Source organism: Ascaphus truei, chromosome 4 (genome assembly GCF_040206685.1).
Source record: "Ascaphus truei isolate aAscTru1 chromosome 4, aAscTru1.hap1, whole genome shotgun sequence".
In the NCBI taxonomy this organism is placed as follows: domain Eukaryota; kingdom Metazoa; phylum Chordata; class Amphibia; order Anura; family Ascaphidae; genus Ascaphus; species Ascaphus truei.
Genome location: NC_134486.1, coordinates 131690629 through 131713730, shown reverse-complemented (window position 1 = coordinate 131713730; position 23102 = coordinate 131690629). Strand labels below are relative to the sequence as shown.

Genomic DNA, 23102 nt, shown 5'->3' with positions numbered 1-23102 from the left:
GATACTTGGAACGCAAACCCGGTGAGACGCACCGCACAGCTCCAGTAGATGGGGCGGAATGAACAGACACAGCTAGAGAGGGTACAAGCAGGAACGCTGCAAGGAAACCAAGAACTTCAGTTTGGAGTACTCTAATCACCCGCCCAGCACACCAGAGCGCGAACGGGGAGGGATTTGCAATCCTGCAAGGCTCAGCATTGCTATGCCTAATATTCTAGTCTGTTTGTGAGCGAGACCTTAACTATTGTTAAAATACACATTTGCATTGTACTACAATATTTGGTCTCTTTTTCTCCTTCTCTCTGATATTTTTTTATTGTGTCATATGCCGTCTGTTTTGTTGGTCCTTGTTTGGTCCGTTTCTCTATTTGTCTTGGCACAGAGTAGCACATTCTTTGGGACTTATTTTGTCATCGAGACTTATTTGACAGCCATGGTAGACTTCTAGTACTATTTCACTCTTTGTAGACTTTTAATTATTTCAATCTTTGTAGACTTGCAAAATTTGTTGATCACTTTGGTCTTGTGGAGATTCAAACGGAGGCTCACATTCTAACTTGCTTTGGTGAGTTTTCCCATTTGTTGCTGGAGACCTTCTGGACTTGTGGCAAAAATAATGTAATGTGCAAATCGCCGGCGGCTCAAAATGTTTACCATTGGATTTTTATTCTGTTTTCTTCCCAATCTAATGTCTTCAACAATTGTTCAAGTGTTCCTGTGAAAAGCTTTGGGACATGGTATCCTCCCTTACTGATCCTTATCTTGCTTGAATCTTCATGTAATATAATGGTTGATGTTGCAGTATTGTAAATGTTCTTCATAATATCAATGTACGATATATAAATATATATATAATAATGAAGCCACTGAAACATTACCTACACAGAACAGAGTGTACGGTAATGAAGAAAGATTGTATGAATATAATGTTTCCAGTAACACTTAACTTTTTCAGCAACAAAAAAAGTCCAATGCGATATGGCAATTAAGTTTTATGCTTCTATTTGTATGTTCAGTGTTGAAATGTAAGGTCCCATTGGTGATGTAACGTACTAAAATGTTAATTGTACCCACAGTCTGACTATAGTGTCCCTTTAACACTTGGACACCGATCTAGTTGTATATCTGAACTACTTGGCTGCCCAGACCAGTCATATCTCTATGACGTTACCACACACTTGTCTGCTGCCTGACTGGCTTCATTATGATTAATACACTTCTGTATGATTTTGTGAGGGCACCTCAATTGGTTTTTCAGCTTGGTCTCTGCAGAACTTGTCTGTTCTATGTAGACATTGATTGTATACCAGAGGGACTTTCTCAGAGTGTAGGAAAAAAAATTATTCGTTCATGATGGCCTCGTATTTCTGTGGTCATCCACTGGTTTTGTTTAAGTTTTATACTTAAATAGGTGGATATAGATCCATAAATTTATGTCTAAAGGGACATTTTTCACCACTTTTTTCTCTGCAATCTTATAATACAGTACATATCTTTTCCATGTAATATCTAAAAAAAAATGGATCTCCTTTTTCCAATGATCTATTTTACCGGTTCGCTTTTTGATTGGTCCTTTATTTTATTAATTTTTACAAGTAGTTTCACAATGTATATTATAGCCCATTATGGTCTTATAAGTTCACAATTGGTGATATTCATATGTTCTTTCCCTCTATATACCTTATAATTACCTCATTACACCTCAATGTTCTAAATGAATTGGGACTGTGGAATTCCATTTATTGCAGTGCCTTTTGTCTAGCACTGACATAGTTAAATATATATATATATATATATTTTTTTTTTCCAAATAATTTTATTAGGCATTGGTACAACAGGTGATTTACAGGTTCATTTCACAGCCTAATACATAAACATTTTAACTTTTTCCGGGGTAAAGAAAGGGCAAACTTGATTGTTCTAGAAAGGGAGGTCCTCGGAGAGTGAAGACAGAAGGGTCGGGGGGGAAGGGGGGAGGAGGGTTCACATCCTGGAGGCCACGTTCCTGGGTCCTTTGGTCGAAAGGGGCTAACGCTGGGATTCGGGGGGGTCTAGTTTGCTCCCTTAAGTTGTATCTACCGAAGCCCTCATCTCGCGAGGAGTGACCAGGTCTCCCATATTTTGTCGAATGCGATAAGCTTTTGCTTGATCATTGCCGTCAGCTTCTCCATTAGCATCACTTCACTGACTTTTTTTAATGGACCTTTTAGATGGGGTGGTTTGTCTTTTCCAGGATGCCGCTATCTCACATCTGGCCGCAGTTAGAATATGGGAGATCAATTTCCTAGTTGACCGACCAATTCCGGGTATTGGCCTTGCAAGTAGGAAGGTCAGTGGTTCTATAGGTATTTCTAGGTCTGTGACCTCTTTTATCAGATTGTGGACCTTGGCCCAGTACTTAACAATTTCCGGACAGGTCCACCAGATGTGGGCCATGTCCCCTCTATGTCCGCAGCCTCTCCAACATAGGTCTGACGCCAAGGGGTAGATCTGGCTCAATCTCGCTGGGTTGAGGTACCAGTGATAGAGAATTTTATAAATATTCTCTTTCGTTATGGTGCATAGGGACGTTCCCGAGGCTGCCAGCCAAATTTCCTCCCAAATCTCTCTTTCTATTGTAATGTTCAAATCTGCCGCCCATTTGAGCATATAATCATGATCTTGGGGGGCTGCCGAATTTTCTAGGATGGCATATATGTCGGAGATTAGTCCCTTTTGGTAGGTGTTTGCTTTACAGAGTCGCTCGAATTTGGTAAGAGAGGGGAATTCTGGGGTTGGGCAAATCTTTTGGGCAAAGTGCCGGATTTGTAAATATTTGAATGTGTCCAGTTCCCTGATTTTGTATTTGGCACGGACTTCTTGGTAGCTCAGGAACGTGTCGAAACTAAGAAGATCCGCGATCGTCCCGATCCCCCTGCTTTTAATCGTTCGTACAGCTTAGATCTGCATCCCGGGGGGAATTTTGGGTTATTAGATAGGGGCGTGAGTTGCGGATTAGCTGAACACAGGCCGAATCTGGTCTTGTGTTTTGACCATATTTCCCAGGTAAATAGAGACGCTTGTAATTTTAGGTTATGTGCTTGTCTATCTCCCCTGTCCATGCTCCAGACAGGCCTGCAGAGAAGGCATTCTGGCATACTTAGATTCTATCTCGATCCAGCAATGTTTGTCTGGGTCGGCATTCCACATAACTGCTTGTTTCAATTGTGCTGCTATGTAGTATTTGTGTATGTCTGGGACAGCCATACCCCCCCTTCCTCTTGATGCCATACCCCCCCTTCCTCTTGATGCCAACAGGACTGATCTTGCTACTCTGGGCCTTTTGCCCTGCCAAATAAAGTTAAACATTCTGTTCTATATGCGCTTTAGATCAGCGCCAGGTACATGGACTGGGAGTGTCTGAAAGTAGTATAATAGTCTAGGGAGTATGTTCATCTTCACTGAAATCATTCTCCCAATCCATGATATCTGGTAACCTTGCCACTGTTCAGAGTCTTTCTTAATCGTTTCCCAGAGCGCTGGGTAGTTATCTTGGTATAGAGCTCTGTAGTGTCTTGATATATTCACCCCCAAATATTTAATATATGAAGGACACCACCTGTAATTAAAATTTAGTTTGAGTAGTTTCACTTCCTCGTCTGGTAGGCTGATATTTAGGGCCTCCGACTTTCCACTGTTTATTTTATACCCAGACACTTTACCAAAGTCCGACAGTTCTCTTTGAAGAGAAGTTTGGGGTCTGGACAGAGTCAGAATGATATCATCCGCGAATAGGGATATTTTATAATTTGTCTCACCTATCTCAACACCCTGTATTGTTCCGAATTTTGGTCGCAAGTGGTTCAATCGTGAGGGCAAAGAGGAGAGGCGATAAAGGACACCCCTGCCTTGTGCCATTTTTAATTTGAAATCTCTCGCCTGTTCCGCCTGGGAGTTTGACCGCGGCAGAAGGGTTCTGGTAGAGAGCCCGGACCCCTTCCAGGAAAGTGTCTTTAAATCCAATTTTTTTCAAGGCACTATCTAGGAATAACCAGTCTATCCTATCGAATGCCTTCTCTGCATCTAGGCTCAGTAGCATCGCCCTTGTTTTTGACAAATGTTTATATGTTTATTATCTTGCGTGTATTATCCGCGGCTTGACGTCCCGATACAAACCCCACCTGGTCTGAATGAATAAGTCTAGGTAGGATCGGGTTCAGCCTGTTCGTGAGTATCTTGCTATATAGCTTTAAGTCGTTGTTCAGGAGAGATATGGGCCTATAACTTCCACACTGGGTCGGGTCCTTCCCGTCCTTAAGGATTATTGCTAAATTAGCTAGAGACAGAGTTTGGGATTGGATTCCCCGCCATAAAGGAGTTAAATAGGTCTAGTAGATGGGGTGACAGTATGGGTAGAAACTTCTTGTAGTATGAATTTGTATAGCCGTCAGGTCCCGGCGCTTTGGAATATTTAGATGCTTTTACTGCCGCTGTCAGTTCTTCTACTGTTATTTTACCATTCAGCCTATCATTCTCCTCCTCTGTCAGGGAGGGAAGGTTACAATCGGCTAGGTAATCTATTATTGATGCTTCTGCGGCTGATTTTGGAATAGCGGAGTCAGATCTCAAATTGTATAGATTGGTATAGAATTTGGTAAATTCCTCCGCGATTTTTTCTCATTGTAGACTATCTCACCAGACCTATTCTTGATCGCTGTGATCTGTGATCTTTTTTGTATGCCTCTTAACCTGCTAGCAAGAAGTCTGTCGGCTTTATTCCCTTTCTCAAAATACCTCTGGCCCGTCCATTTTAGAGCCTTTTCCACATTGTCTAATTGTATGTCCTTTAGTTTGGTTCTGGTGGCCGTCAGTAACGTATAAATTTTCCTAGATGGGTTCGATTTGTTTTGTTGCTCGAGTTGTATAATTTTCTCAGTAAGTTCTTTAGTCAGTTTTACTTTGGCTTTTTTTCTATGAGATGCTATCGAGATAAGTTGGCCCCTGATAGCCGCCTTATGGGCTTCCCATAGAATAGCTGGGGATTCCACCGTACCCAGGTTTAGCCTGAAATAGTCCTTAAGGGCTCGTTTGACCTCTCTTTCTATTTCTTTATTGTTTAGGAGAGAGTCGTTTAGTTTCCAGCTATAAGTGAATGTTTTTTTCAAATGGAGCCGTGAGGTTTAGGGAAATAGGGGCGTGATCTGACCACGTAATTGGGCCTATATCTGTGTTGATTGTTGCTTCTAGAACATTCTTGGTAACAAGGAAATAGTCAATAAGGGAATAGGTCTGGTGAGGGGCCGAGAAGAAAGTGTAATCTCTCTGTCCCTGGTGTTGTGCTCTCCAAGTGTCTACTAATGAGAATTCCTTTATTATATCCCTAAAGTTTTTCCCCACTCTTATTGCTTGGGGCGGGTGCGGGCGTCCTGGTATGGATGACTTATCTTCGGCTAGATTGAGTACCATATTTAGGTCTCCTCCTATTATCAGGGATAATAAGTATTCCGGATCAATTTCCTCTAGTATTTTTTTCAGAAAAATCGGCTGATTCTCATTGGGGGCATAGAGGTTGATCAGGGCGATCGCGGATCCCGCCAGAGAGCCATACACCACAACGAATCTACCCTCTGGGTCAGTTGTGACTTTTGTTAAATTGAAGGGGGTGCCCTGCCGGATCAAAATGGCTACACCCCGTTTTTTACTACTAAATGATGAGTAGTAACTCATAGGGAATATGTTTTGGAAAGTTTTGGGCGGTTCCTGCCCTGTAAAGTGCGTCTCCTGGAGAAAGACAATATCACCATTAAGCTTTTTTAATTCTTGAAGGGCCAGCCTTCTTTTCCTATTATTCTGTAGTCCCTTTACATTAAGGGATACTAGTTTAATTGGACCTTGTTTAGCCATCACCTCCCTTGTCTGTGCCAAGTTTTAGGGCCTATCCCTTCTCGCTAGGGTCAGTGGCTGGATGCTCAGTCAAATGATGCTTTCGTCCTTTGTAGGCCTTGGTTGACCAGGGTGTGGGTGGGGGGGGGGTGTGGGGGCGGGGGGGGGGGGGGCCTGCTGGGATAGTATCAGCAGGCAGCAGAAAGAGATGAATGTAGACCTTGGTCTGGTCTTAATGGATCAAGACCGACTTAACAAGACCGGTTTGTCGGGTATAAGACCCTTAGGGGGTGGGTCCGGTGACGATTACCGTCCGGAATGGGCGAGGTAGAGACCCTATAGTTCCACGTTTACCCGCTTTTTCCCATTTATTTTCCCCTATAGGGAGGGGAGAAGTGCGGGGGTGGCGCTTATGTAATGGAGGTCTCGAGATTAGATAGGCCCGGTATCTAGTTTCCAGCTCACTTTCCTTCTTTAGCTTAAGAGTCCTCTATCAGCTAGGAGGGGGTAGTGGGTGGGCAGGACGGGTTGGGGGAATGGGTAGGGAGCTAGTCTGCCAGGGGACTGGGAACGGGATTGCACCTTGGCCCCATATAATTGTTTTCTTTTTCTATAGCCTAGGTAGACCTGTTGTGATCGGGTGCCCGGTCTATCTAGTATGGGTTGGCCTGGGTTGATAGGGTGTTGCTTTATTCCTATAGCATATCCTAGGAACTATAGACTATCCTCTGCGGATACGAATTGATCCCCTGCGGGGTTCTATTACCGAGTGGGGGTGGAGTAGGAGGGGGGGGACAAAGGGAGAGGGGTAGATGGGATGGAGGGGGGGGGTAGTTCTTTTGATAACATTTATTTGGTAGGTCCATTTATACATTCTTGGTTTGCACATTACCCCCAAGGGGGGACAGACAGCATGAATAACTTTGTACATTTTTCTTTGGTCGCAGCCTCGTGAGAGGAAGTATCATTTAGACAGAGCTCAGAGTTTCTTTTTGGTACCTTTGAATGGGGGGCAGGGGGGGGGGAGGGAAAAGAGGTAGAAATATATAGGGCACATTTGTCTACTATATACATTTAGCGTTGTATATTTCTTCTGCAATATAGCATATAGACATGGCTACATATGAACCAAGGGGGAATGTGCCTTTAAGGCTTCCGTTACTCTATCCAGGAGTAAGGGGCTAAGGGGGGAGGAGGTGGGGGGGAGGGTAGGAGGTGAGGGGGGAGAAAAGGAGAGAGGGGGGGAAGGGGAGGGGGGGGGAAGGACTGGGGGGGGAAGGGGAGGGGGGGAAGGGGGGGGGAGGAGAGGGGGAGGGGGGAGGAGTTAAATATATTTATGATGTCACACATGGGAGTTGATACATAAGGGACGGAGAGACTGGGACTTGCATTGGAACCTTAAGGATGCCAGTTTGGCAAAACGAGTTGGACCTTTTCTAACAGCCCCTGGAGTCAAGACACACCCACAAAACGGTTTACGCACGGCGCATGGAGAACAAGAGGTTACAGAGGGTTACATAAGGTAGTGAGTGGTCACTCTTTGTTTGGTCTCTGCAATCGTGTATCTTTGTGAGTGCACACTTTTCATATTAAAACAGTATTACACTACATACCAATTTTACTCTCCCTGTACATCAACATTTCAGAGAGAAGTGGAGAATTCATTTCATACAAGTCTCATACTTGCCTTTTACATTCGAGTGCATCGGATAATGCCTAAACATCTCCGTATTGTTTGAAATCCTACACTATTTTCCGCTTTGTTCTTTGGCTCTAGCTGCGCCCCCAAATTGGAGTATCTTGACATCTTTGCAATGCTCAAAACATTAAGTAAGGAAGCCAAGTAGGCAGAAAAGCTTCGGGCCTCATGAGCAAAATGTGCACAAATTGAATGTAGCAATTCATTTCACGGTGGTAGAGATTTTATATAATGATGCAATGTATCTCTGAGCTATTCCACCAACCTTCCTCTTTAAAAGGAGGCAGTCTACACACTTTAAATTGTATAAACACATATGTAGTCTACTGGAACCATGCAAAATTAAACATAATTGGATAGTATAGGTCTCTGGGTTTTCTTTTAATTTGTAGGAGTTTCATAGCTTTTTCCAATCTAAAAAGATCTTGAACCCTTCACAGGCTGAACATTAAATGCACTTCATTGTTTTATAGCCCTTCTGTGCAATTTTACCAATTCAGTTATGTCCTTTTGAGGAGAGGCAGCCAGAGCTACACACAGTATTGTATATATCGGACCACCACTGAATTTAATATAAGTGTGTTCCCTACTTCTTATACCTTTATAAAGTATCCCAAATATTAAAATGTTCCCTTTTAACCGTTTCTGCACACCATTCTCTGCGAGCTACTTGTGTTAATTCCAAAATCTCTACCCTGAAATTAATAGATTACGATTATTTTGTGATGCTACTGTACTTAAACGTCTCCGTTCTGTGGGAGGTGTCCTGCAAAACACTGGTCTCAGCCATTTTGCAGGCACCTTTGGCTCTGTGTTGATTTGCTAGGCAGCACGCAATTAACTTGGCAGCAGTATGAGCGAAAATGAGACGGCACATAAGGACAGAGCTGATGTGGAAATTTTAGAAATCCTCTTAAAGCAATTTGAGTTCGTGACAGTTGAGTTTCTCTTCCCAGTCCAGTAGCCAATAGACAAAACTACCACTAAAAGTGCAAGTGAAACCCCTTTTTGGTCAAAGATTCTGTAAATTAAATAAGCAAAATCTGATTTAAGAAGCAAGTAGATTAGTACATTAACCCTTTCACCGCCAAAATGTTTAGTGTCCAAAAGTAAAAATACCCCAAAATTACTAACTTGTTAAGCATATATGACATTTAAAAAAAATAGAAGGGGCTGCTATGTCTCTCTAGTAATGTTGCTTTGATTTTCCTAAAAGGGTGGATATCACTGGCAACTACACCGGATAAGTATCCTTGGAACTGGGCGGACTGCAGAGCTAAACACAATAAAATGCCTTCTTTAAAATCCCTCCTGCTGTGGTCCATGCCAGAGGCAGTCATAAATACTATCACAGAATGTGGACAGCGCAGATCGAGCACTGAACATGGCAGCACCCAGGAAAACTAGGCAGTTCAAAACTTGGTGTTGATTACTTTATTGCAAGGTAGGGGAATCGTTGTACATTAAACACAGTTATTACCTTACGGGAAACAGCAAACTGGTCACTTTTTTGTTTTGAATAGATCTCCACAATGCAGTTTTTATTTTTTAAACCTCATACTCGGTTTAGGAGATAAGCATTGGAAATATTACATGTCCAGGAGGTTAAAATAGCGCAGTTTTAAGATGGTCTTAATCGCTAGAATCTGAGATTATCGTGGCAATCACGAATATGAACACATTGTTTTTTTGTGTCTTTAAACAAGCAGGGCATGGGGCAAGACACAAATGTTACAGATGTTAAACGCATATAGGCTTCTGGTGGGGATTCTTGCTACAGCTCTTTTTTATTATTGGGCTGTAGCTTGTCTAAGCTAGTCTTTAATGAATACCTTTAAGTATTTATACTGAGAAAATGTTGTGCAGTTTGCGTTCTGCACCATCTCCCCTATAAAATGAGCTAAATTGTCTATGTCCTGGCTCACCCAAAGGGTTAACCACTATCTTCAAAATATACTTTAAAAAAAAAAAACCCTATCCTCTTTATATTTCCCAAGCCACAGTAACCAACTGCTACTTTAAAAGAAGAATCTCTACAGTGCAAATTCATCATTCTAAAACAATAACTAGCAACGGTTATCCCAGTTTAGCAGGATGGGGGGCAAAGAGAAAGGCATCTTAAGAACATAGCTGAATAAAAGCCGGAGAAACAAAATCAATCAATAGAATACAAAGCTAGCAATGCTTTCCTGAACACTACATTAGAAATAAACACCCCATTTTTACTCCTCTAGAACTGAACCTTGCTATGCCTAGCTCTAGGGTCACCCAATAGGAAGCTGCAATGTCATGCCCTGATGAAATGGCATCTTTCTATTGGCCAGTGGAAGTGATGATTGATATCGGTTACATTGATTTACCAAAAGGGAATAGAAACGCAGACACATAAAAAAGGTCAATAGCTCAGGAGTCGAGACGAAAATGGTTAAGCTCTGCAGGACCACCTGGTTCCCACTGGTGGATTGTGGATTTAAGCTTCGTTCAAAAAGGTGCACCATCACTCAGCACCCAACTGTCATCAAATGAAAGCAGAGAGAATAGATCTCTTTGGTACATAAACAACCAATGAAAAACCACCCACAGAATGTAGAGTAGGATTACATTAAGATTCAGTCCAGATAAGGGGGCATTTATTTGTTGAAATCAAAACCACTAGCATTTCTTGAAAATATTTTCACTTTTTTTCTACTCAGAAATCCTAACCTACTGTAATTAAGCGAGCAGAACATTCCCCCCCCCCCCCCCCCCCACAAATCCTGTAGAATACAAGAAAATAGCCATTTACAGATTCCATCACTACAGATGGCCTAAAAAGGTTACACCAACTAAAAATGTGTCTCTGGATTGCAGCTGTGGATGCAAGTGATAGCAGTTTGTGGATTAACCCTTTGAGCGCAAGGGGCAACGGGACCAGAGCACCATGACCCCTCTCACAACACCGCCACGGCCCTTAACCTAGAAACGGAAGAGTCGTCATCCTCTTTCATTTACCTGCACTGCAGATCGCGTCCTGCACTCCACGGGAACGCAGGACGCGATCTAAACTGAAGAAATACCTTAGCATGACAACCAGTGTTGTCAGCCCACCTTCACAGCAGTGCAAGATCTTTGTAACACTTTCCTATTTGTGATCATTTGTTGCCAATGTCCCCAACAGTTTGAGCTGCAAACTGTAACAATAGATAGTTACCTTAATAATATAAGAATACATTGTAGCTGCTGACTGAAAGATTGATTGAAACTGAAAGACGGCCATTATGTTAGGCACACAATCAGGATTTTGACAAATTTATAAGAGGCACACCAAACTATTGCCAGGTTGGGTACAAATTTAGAATTATACATTGTCACATGAGTCACAAAAAAAAGAGAGAAAAAAAAACAGTTGGAAAGTAGTATTGCTGCTTTAAGAGATTCAGCAATGTCCCAATTTATTTTCTGTAAAGGGGTTTTCAGAATGCTAAACAGAGTAGAAACTGCTATATTTATTTTGATGTAACCTTTGAATTCTACAGGGGAATCAACACTGACACAACACGTCAGCAGACAATATTTCACATGGATATTAATTACACACAGGCCCAACACAGTATCTTTCCCAACAAGTTACTTTTCACAATAGCTCTCAGAAGTTTGTAGACCTTTTTAATTTAACAGCTCACAGATCACAAAGAAAGCAGCATATTTTCTACACCTATGTGGACTCCCCCACTCATCCCGACGTTTAGACTTTCCTTTCTACCTGAAAGGCAATCAGAAGGTGAAGATAAAAATAGTATTCATGTCAAAGTGATGTTCTGCTTCGTGTTTGCCAGCAGTAATTGGCTTGACTTTGCAAACTACAACTGCTGGCCTTAAAGCAGCAACCCCCACTCTCTCCCCAGAAGCCTATACGAGTTGAGCTAATTTAATGTCTGTATATTGCCCCCTCAGCATATTCTGCTTTTTTTCCTTTGGTTTTCTAGTGTGCACCAAATGTATTCAAATAAAAACCAGTGTTGGAAAGACCAAAAGAAGATATCCAACTGTAAAAAGGTAAAATGCAAACAAAATGGCAATCAATGTAGACTGCTGCTTTAAGAGAATATGGATCATGTTAACAAAATAAAGTTGCTTAGTAAAGAACATCGGCAATGCTCCTGCACTTGGTGCAAAGGGGCACTTCACCGCTCCAACCACACAACATTGTGCCATTTCCCATGGATTTCTTTAACTGCTCCTTATAAGACCAAGGAACTAAGAACAGTGGAATATTGAAGATGTTAAAAGTAGTTGTATCACAAGCAAACATCATACTAGTGGTTATTTTTCTTAGGTTTTTAATGTTAATCAAATATGTTAGATGACTAAAGGTGCAGGGGTGTGGAGGGCGCATTGAGTTGCAGGGGAGCGAGGGGGGCATAGAGTGCCCCCTCTCACGCACATGAACCTCAATGCCTCCCTCCAACACCTCCCTCTATCTGCTCAAAAACTGGTTGCAAGTATATGACCTCACCTACTTCTAGCAGAGTGGATAGGAATTGGTCTTGTGCTTAAAGTAATCCCCTACAAAAATGATTTGGAGCAAGTTTTCTCAACTTGTAACACAGATACTACTGATGGTAGACAAGGTAAACAAATGACCTGACCTGTTTCCAAGCCTCTAAATCGCTGTGAAAGTGAGAAAAATCCCAAAATATGATTGTTACTCATAAGAAAAGAAGCCAAACAAAAAGTAGTATGACACGAAAGCCTAGCTACAAAAATATCAAAGCACACGCAATGGTTGCTACTTCCATTATTGGTGCAATCCTGCCTAGATCATAGTTGAGTTAAAAAAAAAAAAAGGATGTGTCATTAATAGCACTGTTTTTCTTTACAAAATATTGCCACGGTAACCCAAGGCCTTTCAGCATCTGCATCACCTCCCATTTCTGATGTCACCAACACTCCTCATTGTAGTGTATGCTCGTGTGTCAGGAAAGAGTTGAAAATCTCTACTGAAGGTGGAAAGTTCCAATTAACTCTTCTGCAATACATTAATCAGCTCTTCACCAACCTGCTACTTTTTTGTCCTACGTGACTATTCTGATAAATGGAAGAGACTAAAAACAAACGAATGAAAGACCACGGCACCAGGAAATCCAGATTTTAAATCTTGTAGAGGCGTTCAGAAAAAAACTTTAGAGCCAAGAAGGAGCACTGCAATATTAAATAGTTACATACTGTAGTAGACAAAGTTGAAACCTTTGTTAAATTTAGACAGTTACTCATCCTATATTTGTATTTACAGTATATTTAAGGGGGAAAAAATACCCCAGAGAAACCATATCCAGTGATGTCTTAGAAGGGAGAAAATAAATTCCTTCCTGACATCAATATTGGCAACCAGAGCTCTCCCTAGATCAGCATCCTTCCCATGTTTATTTATTTGGTATATCCCTTTATACATCTTTCCTTTCTAAACAAAGATGCCCAACCTTTTCTTAAAAATATCTATTATATCTGCCGTCCAGTCTTCATGGGTAATAAATTCCACATTTTAACTGCCTTGCTGTAAAAAAAACCCCTTTCCTTTGTTGCTGGTGAAATCTTTATTCCAACCTTAAAGGGAGCCCTGTGTCGTTTATGTTGCCGTTGGGATGAATAGTTATTTTGGAAGTTTCTTGTATGGACTATGAATATATTTGTATATAGTCATCATATCCCCTCTTAGACGGCTCTTTTGTAATGTAAACAAATCTAATTTAGCTAGCCTTTACTCATAAGTCAGATTTCCATCCCCTTTATTAAATTGGTGGCTTTTCTCTGCATTGTTTCTAGTTCCATAATATCTTTTTTACGAATCGCTTCCCTCCAAAAATTATCCAGTGGCAAAATGATGCTCACTTCCTTTCCATCCATACCCCATTGTATGCAAGATAATATATGATTTGCCTTTGCAGCTATTGGCTGACATTGGGCACTACTGTTAAACAAGCACTCCTTAATCATTCTCCATCAATTATTGACCTGATTTGTCCCATTTAGTTTGTAAGTAGCCTGCTTATTCTTACATCCCAAATGCATAACCTTACATGTATCTGTATTATATAGCAGGGGTGCGCAAAGTGGGGGGCGCAAGATTTTTTAGGGGGGGGTAGGCTTGTCGGTTGCAGAAGCCCCGCGCTCTTCCCCAAGGTAATAAATTAAAATGCCGGGGGATTGCACGAGGCATCTGCAGTGTCTCCTACCTTGTCTTCGGCAAAGCGTCGCCATGGCATTGCGTATCAAACTACGGCGCATGATGTCACATGACCCGCGCGTCATTTGATACTGGATCTTAGTTGAGGGTGCGCGAGCACAGGGGCTGGCAGAGCATATGCAGTGGAGAAACGCCTAGCAAAATCCACTGCCACAATATGCAAGTATTTTTACGAAAATATTCATGTCACAATATTGTGGGAAACAAGCAGCTACAATACATTTACAAAACGGAAACAAAGACCAAACACTAAGGCCGCGCTTATAGTCACGACAACGGCGATGCTGACGTCATGCTGCGGTCTCTGAAAAAAAATAAATTGTATTGACTTCCAGCGATCGCAACCAAGTTGTTGCGGCGTCGCTCCTATTATAAGCGCACGCGACGAATTCAATGCATTTGTTTTGACGCGACGACGCTTCGCCATCGCCGGGACTATAAGTGCGGCCTAAGAAGCAAAAAGGGATACGGTTACATCTTCTGGAAGACCATTTAAATGGTGCAGCTGACATGGTCATCCGTAACCTTAAAGCAGCAGCACCGCCCAGGTGGGCCAATAAAAAGCCGCAGATGACGACGTGGCTTTCCATTGGCTTGTATAATGCGGAGGATTTTAACCACCACTTTGTGTCCACTTGTGGGGACAAGAGCATGCTACTTTTACGCCCACTAGCTAAATCAGTCCTCAACTGGTCAGATGTTAAGGATATCCCAGCTTCAGCACAGGTGGCTCAGAGGCTCAGTCAGGATATCCTGAGAATTTGACCTGTTAGGGGGGGCTTGAGGAATAGAGTGCACCACGGAGCTAAATTGTAGAAAACCTAAACTTTGTTTTCCTTTTTCACTGCAGAGCTGAATAAGGCATGCAATAAATAGAGGTGACCTCAGCATGCAGATACTAAAATATAGACCGGATTTTTATGCAACAGAAAATCCAAGACTGTCGAGGTAAATTCAGCATAGAAAACAGTGTTGATTCGCAGCAATCATACCCTACTGCAGGCCAGACGCAGGTTTCTTTAGAGCCAATGCACGGAGCAAGCCCCTCTGCACAGTTTAGAATCAGAACCAGCAGCCTGCAGATGTCAAATATAACTTTTGCTTGGGCATACATGTGCGGCCTGTTGAGCTCTCTAAAGGTGCAGTTCAACTTGGCAGCACCAGCTGAATGTACAATTATAAACCCTTAACGTAGAAAACATTATAATAAAGATAATTGGTAAACAAACCCATGGTGCTTCCCCATCTTCAATATGGCGTACAGGTCCCAATCTAAACCTTAAAGCAGTAGCTTTACCATTTGTTTGCATTATAACTTTTCTATTGGTGCCCTTTCCAATGCAGTTTTTATTTTTAATCAGATCGTCCATTCTGGAGTTACAAGCATTTAAGATCTTTAATGCCGCTTTAAAACACAAAGGAGCTGGAAACAGTGTAAACAATGGTAGGAAGAATGATGAACAGGTATGGAATGTGTATCCTATGAGTAAAGACTGGAAGGATCCAAGCTCTTTACCTAGAAAGGAGACTACAGATGGGATATAGAGTTGGCCAAACTACTGATATGATCATAATACTGCAATAAAAAAAAATATGATCAATATAGACCTTTATTATTGTAGTATTATCAGTCAGCTGTGCGACTACAATATTTTAGGGACAGCAAATGACAGGCAAGTTTAGGATTCCACAGCAGAGTTACAAATAAATGGGAATCTAGCACCCCTCATTTCCCCAGAGGATCACTTTGCTCTGGGTTTACGCTCTTAATTCTATTCCCTATAAACCCAATTATCTTCAGAACTACTCATTTATTATCATCCCAAACGGTTTTAAATTAACAGTTATTGTCTTCTCAGAACAAATATCTAAGTGATAAATATTGTTAAATCGTTAATCTCAATAAATTTATCGCGGAAAATAGTTATTGGCCAACCGAAATGGGAGGTGTATAAAACCACAATTAACTAATTTGCATGAAACATGTGTACCACTCATAAATCATAAAACAAGACACAAAAAAGGTCTTCACTCGGCACATATTTAACCTGTAGAACTCATTCTTATGAATTGTGATGGCAAAGAGATTTGTAACCTACTTTTAAAGCTGCAGACCAAGCAATAACAAACATGTTTTTTTTTTTAATAAATCAGTTCTGTACTATAAAAAAAATGCTACAAGTATTTTCTCAAACTATGAATTATATATTTAATGTATTATAATGTAACAAGCATTTTTTTGTTTTTATAGCAACCATTTACAAAGTCACATCCCCTTCCTCTTCTGAAACAGGTTCTGGCGGCACACCCTTGAGCCCTGCCCTCTCTCTATCAGTGCACCAATTGTATCTAATGACTGCCTGGTCACATGATCTTCCCCACAGAACTTTGCACCTTTGGTCCTCTTCTGCTGCACTGACGGCCATTTAGTTAACCCCCAAGCCAAATCTTCACCCATGAACCAATCAGAAGCTTAGCCAATTATTGTGTGGATTGTATTGATGCACATATTAAAGGGGAAAAATACAATTAAAAAATAAATAACAGCAGCTTGGACTGCTACTTTAAACGCATTAAAAATGGAGTAACTTCTATTAGCAGAGGGTTACAGTTCAATTTAGCATGTAAAAGGACGCAGATATGCAACTTATTCTACAATTTTCCTCATTTGTACGCTTTTCTATTTCAGGTCAACATTTAGAAAGCTTTACAAACAAAAACCCAGAACATAGCATGTCTGCTCAAGAGTTAGGAGTCCCAGTTAAAAGGACAGCCTCATAGTGAATTAACGACAGTGAAATGTACCTGATGGAAACATTTTTGTTTTTTAATGGACAAGGGTGGTTATTTCTTAATTATACTTTCAAACTTACTTTTCCCATGTAAAACAAAAACTTGGAGAATTTTTTCAGCATCATCTTATGTCACTTGGTAATAACACCATAGCTTTCTCAAGACTAGAGGTAAACTGTTCCTTCTGTTTTCGCCATTGTTAGTATAGTAATTAATCAAACTGATAAACCTACGTAGTTAAAATATTTGAATTCAGATGACCCATAGAAAAGAGAAACATTAATTTTAGCAGGCTGCAAATAAATCTAAACAAAAAACCAACAGTTAATTGAAGGGTGATTAAATCTCCCTAAAGATTACACTAATAAATCATGGCATGGGACTGCCACTTTAATTTAAGAGTAGTGATCAGGATTGTTATAGGTAGATCTTAGAAAAATCCCAAAGGCAGACATTTTGTGTCTTCCAAGATTTTCCAACATTACTTTACTCCAAAATGGAAAACATACAGAATAATTTTCACTGTCACTGAAAAAAAAACACGGCTAGGATGGAGAAGTAATTGAAATTGCAACACATTGTTGTCGGGGTAAGTGGAACTTAACCTAGTTTGTAAAAAGTGAGTGAGAATAAATGGCACTAGCATTCTTACTATATAAAAGTAATCACCAAGGTGAAAAACCAGGTTAGCTAGTTTACCAAACGTGTACAATATTTAGCAGGATAAGGAGCCACTTCCTATTTATATAACAAACAAAGCACACATTCAGTTTATGGAAAAATATTTCCGTGGGAGGAAAAAACGCCTATAAAAGTTACCTGAAGTTTAGCCATTTTCCTGGCAATTTTTTTAAATGACCTATTCTTAAAGCGATTGGTAATCTAGTAACCTAAAGATGCAGTCCCACCTAGAATCAGAGAACGAATGACCGTACTAGGTTTGGTAGGTAATAATTATGCTAAAGCAGCATTTCATTTAAAATCACGTGTTTTTTTCTAAATCAGTTGTGTAGTATTAGATAATATTTGCTGCATTTTCACACTTTGCTCTTTTGAATACATTAAGCTTCCTTGGGTTGCTATAGCAACTATTAAGTAAGTCACAACTTAGGCCTGGGACATAGTACATTGAAGCTCGCTGAGGCGCGCTCCTGCTCTGCCTCGCCTGCTGAAAATGGGGCTTTTTTCTGTCCTTGCAGGCGAGGCAGTGAGCGCGCTCAGGGGGCGGGGCGGAGGCGTAGCGGGGGGGGCTAGTCCCCCGCTCCCATTGGATGGGAGCGGTCACGTGACCGCTCCTCCGCTTCCCCGAGCGGCAAATTTCAAACCTGCTTGTCTGCTCCAAGTTTCTCAGCCTCCGCACGCATCAGCGCGCATGCGGAGGGGGAAACCATAGCTGCGCTGATGACAGATGCAGGGGCTTTGTGCATCTGCTCAGCGCGGCTCAGCCCGCCTCAGCGACGCTTAAACTTACTATGTCCCAGGCCTTACTCTTTTGAAATATGCGCCCATATTGCGTGCCCTGGGAAGCAAGATCTGTTCTCTCGTGATCGGCCGGCGAAGATCAAATCGTCAGCTTAGATAATTACATTGCCATTAAAAAAAAAGGAACTGGTGCCTTTATTAAATCAAAAACGGGCAAAAAGGAAATACTGCTTTAATGTCACTAAGAAAAAAAAAAAGACAAAAATATTTTTTACCTCCTGCTATGTTTTTGTAAATTGAATTTTATTGTAGATTTGACTAGCTTCTCTTCCCTTTCTTTCCTACACAGCAAATGAGGAAGTGCTGTGCATGTACAGTATATAATAGCTTTACTATTAGGGTGGAGCAAAGAACATGCCAGCAGTCTAAACAAACCTTTAAGGTGAAAACAAGATCACCAAAATATAATTGAAATAATGGCTGAAAGGTTTTTTTTTTTTTGTTTGTTTTTAATGTATATGTATATTTTTTTTTTTAGTGTGCTAAAATTACAATATTGGGGACAACCAACATCCTTTTTTTACTTCTCATTAGAAGGCATATAAATATAATTAGCAATCAAAAGTCAGTTCAGTAAAATAGCAGCCGAGTATAATCACTGCCCATCTCAATTACTCCTGAGGCATACAGGCCCATATTAACTAAGTGTTGCTAGTCCATAATACATCGTCCACTGCTGCAAGACAGCTTTAAAGCCCATATACTTGAAGGTGTTCTATGGAATAGCACCGCTTAATAAATATGGACAAAACACAGAACCCCAGCAAGCTCTTTTTGGGAACCCCTGAGCCCCCACAAAATATATATATGTATATGTGTCAAAATGGAGTGCTATTGAGCGTGGCATATGTATACAACAGACGACAGAGAAGCCCAATGCTACATACAACATGACAAACACACAGTAAAATACTTATATATTACTCTTGAAACAGGGTCATTTAGTTTAACCCTTTGGCCAAAGCGTTGTAAGCTTGCGAGCCACGTCAAGGCAGACACCTGTTTGCATGGCCTAACACTACAACGAGCAATGGAAAGACTGTTCTCTAAACAGACAATCCTGCTCTCAGGCGTCTTTCTAGATGGCACGGTATGAAGAAACTTCTCCTCCGCTAGGTCACAACAGCAAAGCTATGACATGTTTAGGGGTCAGAGTAATATGCTTTGAGAGGCCACTAGAGGTATCTACACAACATGAAAATAACAAACATTGAGATTAAAAAAAAAAAAATTTTAGACTACATGTAAAAACAGTGGCACACCACACAATATACAAGGACCTAGTGTTTATAGTAAATCTGCATACATCCTTCAGAGGAGAGGGGGAAATTATCAAGAGCACACTCCGAGGCAGACACCTGCACGCATCCCTCAGTAGTGCCGATTACCACATATTGTGAGCCTGCATAGGCAAGGACATGGGAGTTGGGTCAGTGACCGTGACAACGCAAGACCGACCTCTTTACACTGTGAGAATAATTTATCCTGTTCAGAAGAGCACAAGCTGCTTTTTCCTGTGCTTGCTCCCTGAGGATTTCAAAATTACCATCACCACTCCCTGAAAAATGAGCACATTTTTTTCAGTCTGACAATAACACAGGTGAGAAAACCATTAACTGCAGCTTATGAACTAAAACACATACAGATAGAAGAATGGAGGAGCGTATTACTCCTTTCCTGGAAAAAAAAATATATATGGATGAAAGGAATTATAGCATATTTTACTAGGCAGTTACAAAACAGAAGACACATTGCATTTACACAAATGGGCTGTATGGCTTAACCCTGCTAAGCAATTATGATCCTACATGAGCTATCTGATGCAATGCTGTTTGCAGTTAGCCTCGTGCTTGAATGTGAAAAGATTAGGCATAACTATAATTGTAGATTTTCTTTACTGATCAAATTTTAAAACTGGTTTAAAAATGCACCCCCCCCCCCCCCCCAACACTATTGGTACATTTTGGGACAGCATTACATTTTAATGTGGCAACCTATATGGACAGCAGCAACATCCAAGCCAGATACCATACAGTGGCATCCGTGCAACAAGTTGTCATTTGGACCATATGTGCAGCATATCCCAATTGTTTTAGCTCATCGCTGTCACTGTTACCTCTTGTGACCATTTTTCACCATCAGACGAAATCTATAATATATGTTATAAGAACTAAGGCAATAGGTAGCCCATTTTGAAGACTTAAAAAAAAAAAAATCCAGTCCCATTATTGGTCATATTTTATATTACAACGAACTAAACAAAAAAACGGTAATGATACATATACACTAATATCACGACATGATTACTCACACAACAGCGGTATTACAAATACCCTGTATTAACACCCAAGTATCATTGCCAATGTGGGGGTGAAACTTATGATATTTCGCTCTCAAAGTGACAAGAACTGAGAAGATGAGTTGCCACACTTGCAATAAAAACGTACTTTCTTACAGCGCTCTCCGAAAACGCCAAATTTCCCAAACCGACCAAATTTGAGTCCGTCTGCATCAATGGTTCTTACCAGAAGGGATTAATCTCAGAGATCTATAGGGGGTTAGAGTCCATATCGGAGAACCCAAACCACACATATATGCAAAAGTGGTGTGCAGACCTCAATCTACAACTGGATATGGACGATTGGAAGGACGTCTGGGAGGCAGCCTCCAAGACCTCAATCTGCACGATCACAAAAGAAAATATTTACAAAATTCTATTCTAGTGGTACCTAACCCCGAGTAGACTGAGCCAGATCTTCCCCGGCACGCCAGATCTGTGGTGGAGGGAATGTGGTCAAAGGAGGAGACATGGCCCACATTTGGTGGTCATGCCCAGAGATCCAGCGGTTCTGGTCTAAGATCCAGAAATTACTCTGTGAAATCTCGGGGCTGGAAATTCCCCTGGACCCTCTGACCTTTCTGTTGGGCAAACAAGTTGATGTCCTTCCCGCTCCCTTAACTAAACTTATCTCAGCCATCCTTACTGCTGCAAGGTGCTCTATTGCAGCTGCTTGGAAGGAGATAAAAGCACCCTCAAAAAATACGGTCACAAAGAATTACCAAGGTTATGACCATGGAACCGCCAGGGGGGGTTTGGTGGAAGAACGAGTCAGCCCCTCGCCCTCTGACGCCGAGAACAGCCGGGCGGGAGGGGAGAAGAAGAAAGAGTCAGACCCTCGCCCTCCGACGTTAAGAACCGCCGGGTGGGGGGGAGGAGAGTCAGCCCCTCGCCCACCGACACTGAGAAACGCCGGGGGGAGTCAGACAATCGCTCTCACCGTGTACCATCCGGGAGGTGAAGACCCTCTCTTACCAAGTCCTGTTGGAGAGTAAGACTCTCCCTCGCCAGTCCTGTCGGAGGATAAGACACTGCTTTTCTGTGTCCTAGTCCTGTCAGTCTCACTGTTTTTCTGAGTCCTGATGCACATTAAACTCATTTGAATTCTATCCTGTCAGTAGGTCTGACACTTTCAGTTTCACTTACAGCCTATAGTATCAGAATATTGCCCTCTCTCAGTAGTGAGCGTCTGGTTTATGTATTTTTTTTGTTGGTCTCCCTTTGGTCTCTATTTCAGCATAAACCTTTAGCATATCCCTCAAGCTAAAAGAATGTATCTCTGCAATAAGTATGTCTCTCTGTATAGTAAGCATAGCTATAGTGATTTCTCTTTACATCAGTATCTTCCTCTGTATAATTAATATTTCCATAATAATGGATCATTAATAAGCATCTCTACAGTGATGTCCCTGTAAGAAGTACACCTGTGTATAATGAATGTCTCACTGATATCTGTAATGAGCATCTCTATAGTTATGTCTCTGTATGAAATATATATCTCTTTATACATGTGGCTCTGTTAGCAGTGACCCTGTGTATAATAATGAGGGTGCCTTCCCCCCTCTCACCGTGCATTGCTGACGCCTGCAGGATAGCTCCGGAGGTGCCATCGATCACTTTGATGCTGCCCCGGCTGGTCACGGCGAGGATGGCGTTCAGCGCCGGGTGATAGGACAAGCTGCTCAGGCCGTGCTCATCGCAGCGCAGGCAGCCGTCCCTCATCACCAGCCAGTCCGAGGCCGCCGCCGCCGCCATCTTCGGCAGCAGGGCCCCCTCCTCCGAGGCGATGCGACCGGACAGGCGGGACACCGGGGAGACAAGGCCGAGGGTGAGAGAAGCGGGGAGCTGCGGGGGCAGAGAGAGGAGAAGCCCGGCTCCGCGGGAGGGGGGTGAGGAGGAGGAGGAGACACAAACCCGGCGGCCGCCGCTGCGTCGGGTGACAGGGGACCTGCAGCACCGCTACCGCTATACACCATCCGGGGCAGCCAGGAAGCCGGACGGGCAGAAGGAAGAGAGAGGGGGGCGGGGGCAATCGAAAGGAAGTGACGATAACGACAGCTGCGGGCGCGCGACACCCAATCTTGTGACGTTGGGCCGTATGCGCGAGGGCAGTAGAAAGGGGGAGTGCGCGCGCGGCTGTGGTTTTGAGATCATAAAACCGCTGCCTTGTTTTTTTTTTTCTTCTGTTTTGTCAATCCTATATGTCAAACAAAACTTTATTGAGATACAAATATGAGGACAACTCACACAAGGTGCTGAATGCAAAACCCCTCTCGCTAACCTAGTCAGTTCTAGCAGGTGTGTGACGTCAGAGGAGCAGCAACAATCACGGCTTTTGTTTTTTGTGTAATGCTGACATGCTGCTTAGCAATTTCCTAGGTGTTTTCCAGTTCAAACAAAATATATATTTGTACAGCTTTTCCTAAAAAAAAAAAAAAAATACAAACTTGGCAAGACTGGACCACGTACATATGTAGTAAGGCTGCGGTCCCAGTACAGCCTGTGCGCACGGCGCGGCGTGCACTGTGCGTGTAAGCACCGCCCCTCAATGGGGCTGGGCCCACTACGCACTGTCACGCAGAAGGTGCAGCCGCGCCGTGCTGCAGGGTATGTCACAACTCACTAAAATTGAGTTTACTCCTAGCGACGGACGCAAATCCCCGACCACGCCCCCTCCCGTCGCAAGATTCTCCTCCTCACAGATC

At 42.1% G+C, this 23102-nt stretch overlaps 1 protein-coding gene across 8 annotated transcripts in view; it reads right to left on the bottom strand.

Moving 5' to 3' along the window:
* BIRC6 (baculoviral IAP repeat containing 6) overlaps window positions 1-22333 on the bottom strand; it is a 240383-nt gene extending 218050 nt beyond the window's left edge. For all 8 annotated transcript variants that reach the window (XM_075596608.1, XM_075596614.1, XM_075596615.1 and 5 more), the window contains exon 1: window positions 21966-22333. In XM_075596608.1, coding sequence (XP_075452723.1) covers window positions 21966-22152 — 187 coding nt within the window. In that variant the 5' untranslated portion in view covers window positions 22153-22333. The remainder of the gene's footprint in view (window positions 1-21965) is intronic.
* Window positions 22334-23102: the final 769 nt, after the last annotated feature.